The 18,473-nt window shown below is 33.6% G+C and overlaps 1 protein-coding gene across 1 annotated transcript in view; it reads right to left on the reverse strand.

Annotated features, from left to right (window-relative positions):
* The window catches only part of LOC138696866 (neuronal acetylcholine receptor subunit alpha-2-like), a 60,876-nt gene extending 44,504 nt beyond the window's left edge, over nt 1–16,372 (reverse strand). The window contains exons 1-5 of the mRNA XM_069822318.1: nt 16,224–16,372; nt 14,022–14,218; nt 8,616–8,660; nt 8,340–8,449; nt 4,306–4,516 (exon numbers count right to left, since the gene is read on the reverse strand). Of these exons, the coding sequence (XP_069678419.1) occupies nt 4,306–4,516; nt 8,340–8,449; nt 8,616–8,660; nt 14,022–14,218; nt 16,224–16,275 (615 nt within the window). The 5' untranslated portion in view covers nt 16,276–16,372. The remainder of the gene's footprint in view (nt 1–4,305; nt 4,517–8,339; nt 8,450–8,615; nt 8,661–14,021; nt 14,219–16,223) is intronic.
* Nucleotides 16,373–18,473: the final 2,101 nt, after the last annotated feature.

The following is an 18,473-nucleotide window of genomic DNA, read 5'->3' on the forward strand; positions in this document are numbered from 1 at the left end:
AATAAATTCTAACGTACCCTACCTCATGTAATAATGCAACTTTCAACTCCTGAACCTTTTTACTGCGATCTTCACCAACAAAACCATCGTATCTCTATGTGTGGACTAGTAATGACGCATTATATTATGTTTTCCTCTTTCTTTCAAACTCTTGTGGCAGATAAGTATTGACTCCAGCTGCTATGAAACAATAAGCATTCTCCCATGCAATATTGAAAGAATTTGCCTAATGATCACTTTTCCGTCTTTTAGATTCCTCCATTATGTAGCCGTAGATAGGCAAAGTGAAATAGCTACTGATAATACACACTACACCAGATAGCTGCGTGAACTATCCTCTACCTATAGCAGGCATACGTCATTCCGACGTAACTTTCCGGCGAGCTGTTTGGACGGCTCTCCCGCTCCGAAGGAGCGGCCGCGCTCGATGAGCGCCGTTTGTGCAGGCCTGATCTAGAACAAGCGTGTCAAGCGTAGGTATTTCTAGTATGAGTAACAGAGACGTAGAATCTCTTTTGAGCGTGTGCCTGCATGCAATTCTGTAAGCGAAATGTCTCTAGACTCCTGTCAAAGGGGAACAATATACCTGCGCTTGATATCTCTGATCTAGACCAATGGTGGACGGGCCTCCCGCTATCCCCCAGCCAGACTTTGGTACTTCACGCGTAACACATAAAGGCCCGATTGTATAAACCATTTAATCTTAGATCAGAGGTTAAATTGATCCTTGTTTCAGCTGAACTTGGAATTTTGTGTTGTATAAAGTCTAATCTGAGATTAATTTGTCTCAAACTAAAGTCAACTTTGACTGAAGAAATTTCTCCGATTAATTTAGATGATCCAAGTTCAGTTATTTCTTTTCTGTTTGAAATATACGAGTGACAGATTGTGCAAATAAAATATCCATTATTATTAATATTAATAGATATGTTAGGTACATTTATATATATTTCTTTCAATTTCTTGCCTTAATACACAAACATTCTTATATTTTATAAAGCTCTATCGTGTTCAGCAGTATCAAATAACATAACCTATAATTATATTATGTTTATAACAACCATTAATTATTAATGGATATGATAGGTACATTCATAAATGTTCAATTAACTGTATTACTAAAAGAAAATTGTCGTTTTATAAAGCTTTATTATGTTTAGCAGTATCAAACACCATAACATGATAACAACTTGGAGAACAGTCAACCTTATTATTGTCCGCCATTATTTACATTGCAAAAAAAAAAACCAGTGTCTCCAACAGAGTGTAATACGGAAAGTCGCCAAAAAGTAGTTGTAAAGTCGCTAGATTTCTCATTATCAACAAAGAAAGATTAAATTTAGTCACTATGGGGTGCTAAAAAGGTCACTAAATCCCTATTTAAGCAATATAAAAGTTAAAAGAAATTGTTGTTGAAAAATAGTTAAAATCGCTAGGTTGGCAACACTGAACAAACCTGTATAACATGGTCCGCGCATCACGTATTTCACCTGTTTATGCGATGTTGCCAAATCCTTTTCACGTGAACTTAGATTGCATTTGAACCAAGGTAATTTGATCGCAGAAAAGTTTTATACAATGCAAGAAGTATCTGAACTTGGTTTACTTTTCGATCTTCGATCAAAGTTGATCTTTAGTCAGGGAGTTTTATACAATTGGGCCAAAGTCTGCTATAGTCGCGCTGTTATTTCCGGCGCGACTCCTTCTCTTTGCTTACGCCTTAAGAAGTGAAGGCTCTATATCTATAAAGTCTAGGTAGGTATTTATCGTTCGCCATTTTTGATCTTTCGTTGCCGAGCTACCAGACGAGGAATCTGTTTGCCGCACCGTTAAAGATCATCATGTCGTAGTTCCTATTGTAATAAATCAAACCCACTGTAATTTTTAGGAGGCATAGATAAATGTCTAACGGAAGCATAGAAAGAAATTCTAAATCAAAATATTTTTTGAAAGGTGAGAAAAAAATTATTAACTTCGAAGTGAGCTGTCCAAAACAAACATTCCAAGATAAGCGACAAACTTTTTTATTTTTCACGTTAGATAGGGGGTCTAAACGAAAGAAATATTTAGGAAGAATTGAAATGCCTTTTAAAAGTGGCTGCTATTCAAAATCTTTTCTGGTTTGCGAGTTACGGCAAGTTATTCCCCATCCCCCCCCCCCAGCGAACTTTCGCTTGTACCTAGAATGTGTGACAGCGTCGGAACTGCGGATTCTCACAGAAATCATGACCCTGATTTCAAATTTGTTTTCAAAATATTTTCATTGCTTAAGGTTTTGGAGTCAATCGTGAGTTCTGAAATTTAATTAAAATCTTTCTAGTACATAAATAACATCTACGCCGACATGACTTACTTACTTACAAATGGCTTTTAAGGAACCCGGAGGTTCATTGCCGCCCTCACATAAGCCCGCCATTGGTCCCTATCCTGAGCAAGATTAATCCAGTCTCTACCATTATATCCCACCTCCCTCAAATCCATTTTAATATTATCTCCCCATCTACATCTCGGCCTCCCCAAAGGTCTTTTTCCCTCCGGTCTCCCAACTAACACTCTATATGCATTTCTGGATTCGCCCATACGTGCTACATGTCCTGCCCATCTCAAACGTCTGGATTTTATGTTCCTAATTATGTCAGGTGAAGTATACAATGCGTGCAGCTCTACGATGTGTAACTTTCTCCATTCTTCTGTAACTTCATCCCTCTTAGCCCCAAATATTTTTCTAAGAACCTTATTCTCAAACACCCTTAATCTCTGTTCCTCTCTCAAAGTGAGAGTCCATGTTTCACAGTCATACAGAACAACCGGTAATATAACTGTTTTATAAATTCTAACTTTCAGATTTTTTGACAGAAGACTAGATGACAAAAGCTTCTCAACCGAATAATAACAGGCATTTCCCAAATTTAGTCTGCGTTTAATTTCCTCCCGAGTGTCATTTATATTTGTTACTGTTGCTCCAAGATATTTGAATTTTTCCACCTCTTCGAAGGATGACATATTTTGAAATTCAGAAAAATGAAAAGAATGTCATAGTAGTCTTTAAATTTATTATGGGTATTATTATTATTATTATTATTATTATTATTATTATTATTATTATTACCATCATCATCATTATTATGATTATTTCATGGAATGAAGCTCTCTTGTTTCACTTTCCTGCCCTAGCATAAGAGCTAACCCACTCCAAACCGATCAAGATCTGGCATTGCTATGTCCGACTTTCTTTTTTTAACTTTTTCGGATACGTTTAACACTTTACTGAATCTTGGGCTCAGATGAAAGGTAAAAATATATTTGTGCGAGATCGTGCGTATGTGCTTGTTTTCCGCACAGAACCAATACGCGGTAAGTGTGAAATACCACATTCAGTATTCCCAACGTAACACACATAACAATTTCCCTCTTCTTACCGCTTAAGCGCGACATTCATTTTACTGCTTTGGGCTTTTAACATATTATTTTTAGAGACGTTTAACATAGTAATAATTATAAATTGGAAACTTACCACGGCAATTTCACCTAAATTGCAATGTTAATTATTGTTTTTAAATATTTGCAAAAATTAAGTAAAGGCTACTACTCCACGAAACTTATTGCATTCCTGATACAAGTAACATTAAGGAAGCCGTGAAAAAATCAACAAGATTCCAGATGCCGATGTTATTACTGCAATATGTTATATAAATAATATTGTTAAAATATTAAAATGAAAAATAAATCATTACATACCTTACCGTTTGTTTTAAGTTCGCATTTATAGACTGGGGAAAAAAAGACAGACGTATATCACGGCTGCTGGAGTATAGTAAAGACAGAAAACATTTTATAGCAACAATGTTGAAGAAAGGTATTTTGGTTTTCCGAAGTTGCCGTCATTAAACAGAAACCGACATGGAGATTTCATTGCAACTAATTAGAAATTCGTCTTTCAGGTATGTAATAAACGATCTTCGCACAAAATAATGTACGATACACGAGCGGTATGTTTGTTTTCATGTTCTCGGAAATTAAAAAAGCTCAACTAAGTTTCGCTTTTTCAATCTTTTCCTCGAACGTGAAAACGTCAACATACCGCTCTTGTAACGCATATTACTATTATTAATATGGGGATTTATATGAAATAAGAATATGGAAATATGAATACATTTTATTCGGCGGCGTTAAGTGGTTGTGGCTTTCCCTTCCACTCAGCCAGGTTTACAATAAATACAAATACAAAATAATAATAATAATAATAATAATAATAATAATAATAATAATAATAATAATATCGATTTGAGATGGCATGCCCCATACCAATATTGCTGCCGAAATGTTGATCTTGTCCTCTTCATGGCTCCAGGAACCAACCGCCAGATTACACGTGTGGGAATCGTAGGGCCACAAAGTCAGGTCTGCTGAGCAGGAAGTCGTGTAAGTAGTGACGGGCACGCATATCACAATCCCGTCAGGTTGCAATATGCACATATTAGGAACTCCGTACACCGACATTCTGCCCATGTCAGCCCTGCAACAGAATCATGCAACTTCTTTATTATCTGTTCCGTTTGTATCGTTTATTTATATAGTCGCTATACCTCCTAGATCGTATCGCGACTGTCAGTAGCTTACTGCTGAAATGCTTGTTGTACTATGCCTATTGTTACGCGGTAATTTGAGTCCAATGCGATATTCGGCATTATTTAACTGAAAATTATTCATTCGAGGAAAACCGCGGAAAAATTAGACTAGATTAGTCGGCACCAGGGATTGAAACCGGGGCCTTCAGTGCGTTACCACTGAGCCAACTGGTTCAGTATTTTAGTTTATTTATTTATACTAGGTGAGTAAAAAGTATAAAACACAGCTTGCAGACTTTCTAATTTTTAATTTTATGAAGAAACTCTATATACCTACAAAATCATAGAGAATGAAAATGGAATATTTTGATCATTTTTTCCATTTATGAAACGTCTGTCAAAGAGTCTGATTTTTTGTAACCCTATGTACATATGATATGATATGATATATGATATGATATGGTATGAAATGATATATGATATGACATGATATGATATGATATGATATGATATGATATGATATGATATGATATGATATGATATGATATGATATGATATGATATGATATGATATGATATGATATGATATGATATGATATGATATATCATAGAGAATGAAAATGGAATATTTTGATCATTTTTTCCATTTATGAAACGTCTGTCAAAGAGTCTGATTTTTTGTAACACTATGTACATATGATATGATATGATATATGATATGATATGGTATGAAATGATATATGATATGACATGATATGATATGATATGATATGATATGATATGATATGATATGATATGATATGATATGATATGATATGATATGATATGGTATGATATGGTATGGTATGAGGATATGATATGATATGATATGATATGATATGATATATGATATGATATGATATATGATATGATATGATATATGATATGATATGATATGATATGATATATGATATTATATATGATATGATATGATATGATATGATATGATATGATATGATATGATATGATATGATATATGATATGGTATATGATACGATACGATACGATGCGATGTGATATGTGATATATGATACAATATGATGTATGATATGATATGATATGATATGATATATGATATATGATATATGATATGATATTTGATATGATATGATATATTATATTTCTCTCAACATATTCAATCCAGCTGATCCTTCACATTTCTGTATTCGGGCCTGATTCCCTTACTTAACACTATTTACAAACTTTACACACTGACGTGACCTTAATACCTGCCCTTAACTATGTCTTTCATGTCCCTTCACGCTCACGGGCAACTATAGTGTAAAGCTTCTGTCTCCACCTCAAACATGAATACATAATCTTCTCCTTGTACACGATCTCATGTTAATATTGTTATGTCGCCTTGACTGTAGGATTAAAAATGGCGGATTGATCTCCTTGCATATTAAAATGCTCTAACTTTCCCCTTCACTGCTCTGAGCGCTTCTCCCATCCCTCCAAACTTCCGAGCAAGCTTGCTCCGAGTATTAATCGTGAATGAGCCCTGCTTTACTACTTCGCCCGCCAATAAGCCACCTTAACTGTCGTTCGTAAACCGAGACGTGTGGAACTGTAGAGTAGAGTGGACTGAAAATATGAAGTTTATGGAATCAAAATGTAATACCAGGGAAAAGTTATGCTTTGACATCATATAGAACAGTGCAAAATATTTTTTTTTTCTAGCTTAATATTTAGAGGTGCCCCAAGAGCATTATATTTTGAAATTTTCACAAAATTTGGAGGTTTAGATTTTTTAGTGAGAGAACATTCTCCAGTGGTTTAATCTGAACAGAATACTAGGAAAATACTTCTCCTTCTTCTTCCCTTCAAGTATTAGTCCAAATGGTCTGTTACGATCTCACAGTTGAATTTTAATCCAGCGCTTCTTTGGACGACCGAGAGATCTCTTCCCGTTTGAACGATAGTGGAGCATGACTTTTGGGATTCTATCTCTACGCATGCGATGCAGATGATTTATCCAGTTGTTCTGATAATGTTTTAAGTGATTAATTACAGGTTCTAGTTGTAATTCTTCCATTACATCTTCATTGCGTTTGTGGTCCCATTTCGTATATCCCGCTGTATATCTCATAAATTTCATTTCATTAGCCGTTATTCTGCTTTCGTCTTTCTTCCTCAATGTCCATGCCTCACTGCCGTAACAAAGTACAGGTCTCGCCAAGGTCTTGTAAAGGCGAATTCAAGTATGCATTTGTACTAGGGACGGTTTCATAATGTTGTTAATTTTTCCCATTGTTTTGGTGTATTCAGAAATTTTCTGTGAAATTTCTACTTCATCGAAAAAAGATAATGTGTATCCGAGATATGTAAAATAATTTATCCTTTCTAATATTTTTTAATATTTTGCTAGGCACAGGATATTTTCCGCAGAAGGCCATAATTTAATTTTTTTTAATTGATTTTCATATCATATTTAATTCCAATTTTGTTAAAATTAAAAATTGAACGTTGTAATTCATCTTCTGAGGATGCCACCAGAGCTAAATCGTCTGCAAAAAGTAATGAATCTAGTTGTAAATGTCTATTGAGTTGTATATATCCATGAGGCAATTGTTTCCATTTTCTAATTATTTAATTCATATATATAATAAATAGCAACGGTGAAAGGCAGCAGCCTTAGGAAAATACTTAAAAAAATACATATTAAAGACTCTGCATATTTTTGGTCCCCTGTTATTTCATCTTGAAGCGTCACAGAAACATCAATTTATAAGAAAATTGGGCATAATCACAATACTCTTAGATATTGTATAATTAATATAATTAATAAAAATTCATTTTCTTATGTTGCAGGGTATTCAAATCAGAACAATGGCTCTAATTAATACAAGAAATCTGACCTTCTGCCCTCTATTCGGAATGCCGGAGGGGCTGAACCCATCACAATTACCTACCTATCATGACGTAATGAAATATTATCTATGGTCAAAAATGAATTAAAACCTGACTTCAAATCAAAAGAACCTACTGTTGAAGAAATTTCAGAAAGAGTTGCTATCAAAAGTAAGGAAATCTGGGTAAAGGCATATATTCCAACAGTCAATCATACAAGAATAGTACAACTGGTTCGTGATTACAATACGCAGGAAGTGGAGCGACCCATGGACCCAAATATACCTTAATCTGAAAGCGAGATGAGTTGAAAAAAGGTGCAGGTTAAAAAAAAAAAATCAGGATACAGTAATTCACTAAAATGGGTATATAAAATTTATATAAATAAATTCAAAATTTTTTATGATATTTTGCCGCTAAACTGGAGAATTAGCACGATAGATTTGAACCGTGCCGTTACGGTTAGGACCAAATTTAACTAAATACACAATGTTGCCAACATAAGAACATGCCTTTGGTCTGTGGTGTCGTTAGAAGGAGAAATTTGTTTCTTTTTCTCTCTACCTCCTTTGTTCTGAACATTACTGAGGGATAGCACCACTGTTACTCTCATCTATTTCAATGATTTTTCCCTGAACCACCACGATTTTTGCACCTAGCCTATTACATTTAGAAAAAAGATAAAAAAAAAACAATTTCATGTACAGATTCACACCAAACTACTGTAACAGCTAATCGTAAAGGGTACACACAGTAAGTCGCTTAAAGTCCTACTTGCCGTGCCCATTAACCCGTACGTGCATAAATTGGCATCGCAATGCTGTTTGACGTGCATTACCTTCGTCAAGATAAATTTATGAGAAATGCGAGGAGTACTTACGCGTTGAAGTCTCCCAGATCAGGCCTCCACAAGTAATAGTTGATTACTAACAGCTTATCAATGTTATCAAAATCGGCTGGATTCCATTTAAGACGAAAATCACGCCACCTCTGCAAACAGAGTATATTTCGGTAATGCAGTTTCTTCTAATGAATTCTCTTCCGAATGACTAAAAATGTTCACATTCAGCTTCACGTTCCCCTAGTAAATAGGCACAGTTTGATTGTAAGCACTTCGTACAATTCGTGCAACAAAATGTTAACTCAGAAAACTCACCTCAATCAAGATGCTGTGTATTTCAAGAGAGTCTGTCTTCTCGTCCTGAAATAAAACGTAATAGAAATTAACTTTCACACGTAATGGTTTTTAGTTAGTTATTATGTTTTAAGATTTCAATTCATTTTTAACGATAGACCTAAGACCAGAATAATAGCACAGTCTAGTGCTTACAGTCACGAAGCTCAATACGTAGAGAATATGCATCCAATGACAGTTGAACTTCAGTTGCTAGCCACTAGGATCGCTACTATCGCACAGTATATTGTTCATGACTGTATGTACTAGACTATGATAATAGGCAACATATTTAACAGATAAGGAATTACAGTCATCTATTCCATACTCGTATTTTTATTTCTTTCTTTAATTAGCTACTCCTTTCTTTAATTACCGTTGCTTATTTAATTATCCGTTGCTTGTTTAATTGCCCCTTTCTTTAACCAGTTCATTTCTTAACCACTACCTTTTTAGCCACTCTTTTCTCTAACTTATACTTTCTTTAATCATTCGTTCCTTTAACCACTTTTTTCCCCTTCTCTGATTACTCCTTTAATTACTTTTTTTAAATTACCAGTAATTATTTACTCACATTCAAATCTAATTACTCATTTCTTCTAGTACTGATGTCTTTAATTTTTTATGCGCTTACATAATTATTTACTTTATAATATAATTACTTACTTCCTTGCGTAATACTTCTATTATTTATGCCAGCCTAGCATTATAAACAGGTTGTTACTACATCGAATATTGTTCATAATCGCCTTATTATTGCACGAGTAACTATAAAAGCAATGACGTATTCGCTATATGACGTAATACCGGAACGCTTGGATCGCTTGAAATGCAGGACAGAAGGTAACGTAACATTTATTTGCAATCTTTAACTATTTTGTATCACTTTTGTAATATCACATAAAATAGTTCTATGGTTCAGAGGAACTATATTAACAAAATAATAATAGAAGGAATATCGCACAATGTGCATGTTTCTTTCGTTCAGTTTTTGCAGAAGTTTGTTAGTGAGCTATTTCTGCACCAAAATAGATGATATCGGTCACAGTTTAATCCACATAGTTTGCACTTGCACCTGTCTTCCGGGTTATATTAACAAAATAAAGGAGCAATTGTAACATAACCTGCAAGATCATCCATTACTCTTTACTCAATGCCAAGGCCAGGCACAACTAATCGATACGAACATATGAAGACAATTTGTCAGCTGTGGGATTCCGATAATCTTATTATGACTCTCGTGAAAATCAAGAGAAACGACTAGAATCATTTGAAATGTGGATATGTAGAAGAATGGAGCGTGTTAAATGGGCAGACAGAATAAGAAATGCGGTAGTGTTAGTAAGAGTGGGTGAAGAAAGAATAATGCTGAAACTGATCAAAAAGAGAACACAACTTAGATTCATTATTGAAAAGACTTTATAAACCACATACCGAATTTGTAATCTGTGGTGACATAAACATAGATTATCTATCAGAAAGTTCACGTAAAAGAAAATTAAACTCACTTCTTGAAACTTATAATCTTAGTCACACAGTAAGTTTTCCAACCAGAACACAAGCTGGAAGTAGTACTGCCATTGATAATATATTTATAGATAAAAGTAGATTGAATTCCTATTCAACAGTACCATTAGTCAATGGCCTGTCTGATCACGATGCACAAATTCTAAGTGTTTTCAATATGAGTGAAAAATTCCAAAGTGTTAATCTAAAAATAAAAAAAAGGATTATAAATGCTGAATCTCTTCATCATTTAAATACCTGTCTACAAAATGAATCTTGGGAAAATGTATATAGTACCGATACCATTGATATTAATACTAAATTTAATGCATTTTTCACTACATTTACGAATTATTTCAATGAATGTTTTCCAGTCAAGGTGGTGAAAAAATGTAAAAGTAAAAACACGTGGATAACTCAGGGAATTAAAATATCATGTGCTAGAAAAAGGAATCTATATTTAATGAGTAGGAATAGTGATGATCCTCATGTTCTTAATTACTACAAGAATTACTGTAAAACTTTGACAAAAGTTATAAAAGATGCAAAGAAAATGTATCTGAATGAAAAAATACAAAATTCAGATAATAAGATTAAAACTATTTGGGATATTATTAAAAATGAAACTAATCGATATTCAAAGAGTGAAAATATTACTTGCATTAAAATCAATGATAGTAAAATAGATAACCCAAAATCAATTGCAAATCATTTTAACGACTTCTATATAAATATTATTCAGAACTTAAACATTCAAGATTGTGCAGAAGATGCTGCACTTGGTTACCTAACTGATGCATTTAACACTGAGTTTTTAGGTCTCAAATTTATTCCCACTACCGCAGCAGAAATCATGCATGTGATAAAACAACTAAAAACAAAATATTCCTCTGGATATGATGAAATTCCAAGTAAAGTTCTGAAAGCTTGTTCTGAAATATTATCCCCTCCGTTAAGCTATCTATGCAATTTGTCAATGCAATGTGGTATTTTTCCAGAAAGACTCAAATATTCAATAGTAAAACCAATATACAAAAAGGGAGATAAATGTACTATTGCTAATTACAGACCCATATCATTATTAACAACATTTTCAAAAGTGTTTGAGAAAGTTATGTATAATAGATTATATCATTACCTGGAGTCCAACAATATATTAGTTTTAGAACAGTTTGGATTTAGAAAACAAAAATCGACAGAGAATGCTGCTTTTAGTTTGGTGGATGAAATACTAAATTCATTAAATTCGAAACTACATGTAGGTGGGATTTTTTGTGACTTGGCTAAAGCATTTGATTGTGTAGACCATAGTATATTAGTAAAAAAATTGAAGTTTTATGGCATTAAAGATGAGATGTTGGGTTGGTTTACATCGTACTTATCAAATAGAAAACAAAAAGTAGAAATAAATGTACCAAATAGTCATAAAGTTACTTATTCAGAATTTAGAAATATTAAACATGGTGTTCCGCAGGGGTCAATTTTAGGTCCATTGTTGTTTCTAGTTTATATTAATGATTTAGCCTTGACCATAAACAATTCATCCCATGTAATTTTATTTGCAGATGATACAAGTGTAATTATTTCAAGCAAACAATACGATCATTTTATAAACACTTCTAATACAGTGCTGAATCTAATGAATGAATGGTTCCATGCAAATAAACTAGCACTTAATGTTGATAAAACCAGTGCAGTCAAATTTAGTACACACAATAGTGCTCAGGTTTCCTACAGTATTCGATTAAATGGAACTCATCTCAAAGAATCTATAAGCACAAAGTTTCTTGGTTTAGAATTGGATAATCACTTGAACTGGAAAACGCATATAGAATGTATTACTCGTAAATTGAGCTCTGCCTGTTATGCATTAAGATCCTTATCTACTATTGGTGATATAAACTTACTTAAAATGTCATACTTTGCATATTTTCACTCTGTAATGAAATATGGATTAATACTCTGGGGTAACTCGTCTGAAGCTAAACACGTTTTTGTTTTACAAAAGAAAGCTATAAGAATAATGGCCGGTGTGCATAAAAGGACCTCATGTAAAAATATTTTCCGAAACTTAGAAATCTTGACTTTACCTTGTGAATACATTCTTTCCCTAATGATGCTGTATATTAAGAACCAAGATAAATTCAGTACTAATCAAGACATTCATCATTTTAATACAAGACATAAATCAGATCTTCATCTACCCTCTGTTAGTCTAAGCTGTTTTAAAAAAGGAGTTCGCTATTCTTCAATGCACTGCCTAATTATCTTAAAGATTTGAAGAACAACGAGAAAAGGTTCAGAAAAGAATTAACCAAATTTCTACATACTCATACCTTCTACACAATTGATGAATTGTTTATGCTTGTGAATTGAATTATTCTACTTAAATGACATGTACAATTTTATATAGCTCAACTAAAATATGTTTTTATATTGACTTAATCTGTTTACTATGTATTGTATTTTTTGTTTAGCATAACTGATGAATTGTATGTACTGTAAATTGAATAGTATACTGTATAGGTCAACTGATGAATTGTTTAAGCTTATAAATTGAATTAATCTACTTCATATGAATTGTATAGCTTAACGAAAATAAGTTTGTAAATTGAACTAATTTGATTGTATATGTTTGTATAGTTTGGCTGATGAATTGTATATGTTCTTAAAATGATTACTAGTCAGTGTAGCTCTACTGATGAATTGTATATAGACCTACTGTAAATTGAATGGTAATATGTATAGCTCAACTGATGAATTGTTTATGATTATAAATTGAATTAATCTACTTGATATTAATTGCACAAATTTGTATAGCTTAATGAAAGTATGCTACTTTGTATTGTATATATTTGTATAGATTTGGCCGATGAATTGTATATGCCTTAAATTGAATAGTAATCTATATAGCTCTACTGATAAATTGTTTGTGTTTGTAATTTGAAGTAGTTTGCATGATATGTATTATCAATTTCTGTATATCACAACTGGTTGAATTGTTTATGCCTTAAATTTAATTAAATTGTTTTGTATTATAATATAGCTCAACTTATGAATGATCGTTTGCGTTTGTAAATTTAATAATCTGATTGGCTATGTATTGTATACTTTTAGTAGAGCCATCGATGTTGGTCAGTCGACAGACTCGCTGGGCTGCTGATCCGGAGCTGCGTTCGGGCTTGGGTTGGATCCCCCTTTGGACTTTGGTTTCTTCGGAGGTTTTCCCCAGCCGTGGGACTGGAGCCGGATGGTCTATGGCGAGTCCTTGGCATCAGCCCCTTTGATTTGATTACCCCCTTTGATTTGATTACCTGGTTGGGTTTTTCCGAGGTTTCCCCCACCGAAAAGGCAAATGCCGGGTAATATTTTGGCGAATCCTCGGACCTCATCTCATCTCACTACATCTCGCCAAAATGTAAAAAAATGTAAAAAAATTGTACAAAATTGTAAAAATTGTAGAAAATTACTAAATTGTAAAACTATAAAAATTTGTAAAAATTGTAATTGTAATATTGTAAAATGTTGACATGTTCCACATCTTAAAGCTTCATTGCTCATGTAAGATCTATGGAATAAAATAAATGAATGAATGAATGAACAAAATTGGCTGGGTCACTGGGTAAGAAGAAACTGTCTACGAAGAATGCAGTGGATGCAATGGTGAACGGGAGAAGAGTTCGGGACAGAAGAGGATATCAGATCATAGACGACATTATATAGATCATATGCGGAGACTAAGAGGAAGGCGGATAATATGAAAGATTAGAGAATACTGGGTTTGCAGTGAAATAACACTATGAATGAATGTACTAGACAACAGAACAATCAATTCTCATATGAAATATTTTCTCACTTATGTTAAGGATGAGGCTTACTTACAAAATTGAATCGAAGAACTTGAAGATTAAGAGATACGTCGACAGTCTCGTTGCCGTTATAAGCTGGTCGGTTGACGTCGTAGCCGAAGCAAAATAACTTCCTTCGAAGCCGGCTGACGGTAATGGTACCTGGCATGTCTTTGTCACATTTCGGGTCATTGCGTTGATACCGGTACTGTTGGACGGACGGCTGGGTCCCTAAGACATCATATAATATAAATATACAGTAGGCCTATTATTTATTTTATTTAATATATTTACTTTTTACCGGCAGATTTGAAGCCATAAAGCCTTCTGTTCCACCAACCAGTATACAAACACAAAGAAAATATAAAAATAACAGCAATACAGGAACAATAAAATAATAATAATAATAATAATAATAATAATAATAATAATAATAATAATAATAACAAAATGAAGATAGTCTAAATTTAGTTGCATGTAGTTCTAAGAGCCAAACAATTAAAATTTAGTTCTAAATAAGCATTGTGAATAAAAGGGCTGAAACCAAAAAGAAGTATGTTACTGTTAATAATGAAATTGACTTATAAACTCCAGTTATACTCAATATGCCTGTAATCTGAGATTAAGTATTTACAGATTGGAGCAGAAATATGCAAGATGAGACGACAGATAACTTGGGGTGGGGGTGCGCAGAGATTGAAATAGAGGAGAAAGACTGTGTAAAGTTCTGATGTCCTTGAGTGGGAGGCAAGATAAAGATTCGAAAAAATGATTAAATATGATCGTATCTTTGGACATTGCACACATATACACATATTATGAACACGTAAATTAGTTCAAGAGTTCAGTGCTTAAGGGGTTAGGTTCAGCTTACAGCAATAAAATTTTGGAAATATTCTAAATTTTTTTCTTCCATTACTGTATCTTGTACAATAATGAAAATTAGTATGTGTAAAACACTGTCCTCCTGCTATATGAAAAAAATATATATATTGGTGGAATTGCGTAGACTGTAAGACAGGTTTTCAAACGTATTAAACTGGACTAGCCATGTCGCTACATATTCCGAAGATACAACATGGTTGCCATGACTTATGACAGACCCTCGTATAAACAAATAAGAGAATAATTAAAAGGAATAAATAAATAAACAATTAAATAAGAAAATATATAAATAAATAATGTAGTTACATAAATAAAACTAAAAATTTAAGCTTCCCCAGTACAAGATCAGGTTCCACAAAAAATTAAAAACAAATTAGGCTACTACCAATGCGTAACTAACACTGTATGTGAATACCAGTTTTGAAGAAGGCCAATAACAGCCCGAAACATGTTAACCAGGTACTGTAAAATTTAACACGAGAAAGACATATAATAGACTACATATTCCGAACTGTATGTGAATGTAACATTACGTTAAATATTACTGTTCATAAGCGATTAATGCCCGAGAAATACACAGTTTAAATTTCGGTATTGTGTGAAAGGACGTGCAGGGTTGAACTTTCAATTTACTCTCCTGAAAAATTTGCCTCATGAGACCCTGACCTTGTATCTCCTGTACCTTTCAATTGTAAATACTTGTACACATTATATAATATATGTATGTATGTATGTATGTATGTATGTATGTATGTATGTATGTATGTATGTATGTATTTATGTATGTATGTACTGTACTGTATGTATGTATGCATGTATGTATGTATCCATGCGTGTTCAATAAAGAAATTAAAGGAAAATAATCATTAATAAATAATCCAACACACAAATTGCATTAAATTTATTTCGTTCTCAGTTAAATTCATAGTCCTTATAAATAAGAACCAATTTCTTAAATTTTATTTTATTGGGTTATTTTACGACGCTGTATCAACATCTCAGGTTATTTAGCGTCTGAATGATATGAAGGTGATAATGCCGGTGAAATGAGTCCGGGGTCCAGCACCGAAAGTTACCCAGCATTTGCTCGTAAAAAAACCTCAACCAGGTAGCTTGCCCCAACCGGGAATACCAATTTCTTAAAATAATCTGGATATTACAATAACATGCAACCGACAGCATGAACGTTTCATGCAATTACAGGAATCGTATGAATTTCCTGGCACTTTTCCTCTCTGTTTTCTTTTATAGAATAGAAACCTGAGAGATTTTCATGTGTTTCAGAAACATCATGTAGACCACATTCACAGAAGGAACTAAAGTAGATTAAATAACTTGAATTTGAACTTACCAAACAAAACCAGCAGGAAATATATTAACAGAGGAGTCCATAATTTTATCATGGTCGCTGTCCATAAAAACAAACCATTAAATGAAGTTCGTAATGACAACACAATCAACTGGATTTCAGATGTAACAAGATTCCATGCCCACCCACCACAAACGAGATAAAAGTGGACGATCACATTGCACATGAGATATAAACCCAGACAGAAAGCTGATTTTCATTGTAATATCGTCAGATGATAGCACTTTATTAGTATTTAAAACATCCTTGCTCAATTGCAACACCTTCACTGTTAACACCTGCGTCAGGAGCCGTCCATAGTTGTCCTTGTTTATCAGTATCACTGATATAGTCCGTTTTATTTCATGGTGTGCAGTTTCATAGAAAGGACTTTGCCGACAGAACTTCTACTGCCCTCTACTGATTGGTTGTCATAAATAAATGTCTTCCTTACTGTGACGGAAATATTGTCTTTGCCGGTTAGTAACCAATCACAACACTCTATGACAGGCTCCCGTCAAATCCACGTGGAGGTAGAGTTGCCATATCTTTTCCGTATTCCAAGAATCCCGCCAGTTAGCACGAAAGTATCGTTTAGAGTGTATTCTGTAGTATTCACTGAGCGGTCAGTTCCCTTCTTCAAAACACATAGCGTCCAGATGGGGATGACGGCCACAAATCCTCTCATTTCGAGGGTCGCCAGGATTTTGGCAACTCTGCAATGTTGGGACGAGGGGAAAGGATGGATTGGTCAGAGATGTTTGTGTAGGAAGTCATAAATCTGTAAGTGGGTGTTCAAAGGAACCACCGAACTGCACTTCATGATATAAAATGGACTATACTGGACTACCTGTGCAACGATTTCATTGAGAGTAAGGCTCTGTTAATAATATGAGAGGGTATGATCATCTGACATCTTGCGTCTTCTGTTGCCGGTTGCAGGTTTGCAGACCATGACGATATTTACAACTCCATTAAATATTTATCATCTCGTAGCTCCTATGAGAATTAATCGCGATGGCTAAGACCACACGTACACGAGCATGGCTCTTCGGTAGTGGCTAGAAACATTTTTGTTTTATAATTTTAATTTGTACTCACTAGCTAGCTAGTTAAATAAATTAAATTAAATTAAATTAAATTAAATTTATTTTATTAATAGCTCTCTCTAAGAGAAGCAAAGAAAAAATTTCGAAGTCAATTTTTTTTTAAGTGACAAAAAAACTTCAAAATGACCTGTCCAGGAGAGACATTTAAATCTTCAAAAGCTGATAAGCGGCAAAATCTTATTTTTCGCTTTGAATGGGGGATCAAAGAGAGAGAGAGAAATGTTGAGAAAGAATGGAAATTACTTTTGAAAGTGATCGCTACTCAGAATCTTTGCTGGTTTCCGAGTTGCGACGAAATGAACGAGAGTAATCGCCTGACATAGGACTCACATTCACGACTCAACATTTTGTCTTATTGTTGTATTCACCAACATCGGTAAATAGTTTAACCTGGTTTTTGGGTAAGAAAAACTTAGATAATAGCTATCTTTGTATTCAACAACAATTAATTGGGATTATCTCAGTTTAAAATTTTACCGGAGGAATGTTGACCGATAAAATATGGTGTGTAGACAACTGAAATATTTAATTAGTGAGAGAAAAAATTATAGTGACGAGGAATATGACTAAGAGTGTAAAAGAAGGCGTCTTAGGCGGATAAAAAAAGGCGCCACACACTTTCAGGACTGCAATGACATTGATGTTGTAATACATTTTAGGTTATCTGAAACTCCACCTTCGCCTTTGTCAATCATTCCATTTCTTCATTTGTCATTTGAGATGTTACACCATGTGTTTTTTAATTTTTAATCACTTGGACCAGAATTCGTATGCAAATACGTATTTGTACAGCGTCTGTAATGACAAATATGCGAAGTTAATCGTAAATATATAAGTATGCATATTTCTGGTGTTCCTGAATATAATATACTAATGTGTATAATTTATATTGGGGTATGTTTTCAAGATTTTGTTGCATAAACTTCCAAATCTACTATTTTTTTAAATAAAAATCAAACATCCTGGATTATCACGTTTATATTTCTGCCACCAAACCCAGTAACAATTCATTTACAGTAGTACATGCCGTAATAGGATTCTTTCTGCGTTCCTAGCCAACACTGGTCATAACTTAACACATCTAACCTACACACACTCGTAAATTTGTTATTTTCATAATGAATTATTTATTTATTCATTTATT

Source organism: Periplaneta americana, chromosome 3 (genome assembly GCF_040183065.1).
Source record: "Periplaneta americana isolate PAMFEO1 chromosome 3, P.americana_PAMFEO1_priV1, whole genome shotgun sequence".
In the NCBI taxonomy this organism is placed as follows: domain Eukaryota; kingdom Metazoa; phylum Arthropoda; class Insecta; order Blattodea; family Blattidae; genus Periplaneta; species Periplaneta americana.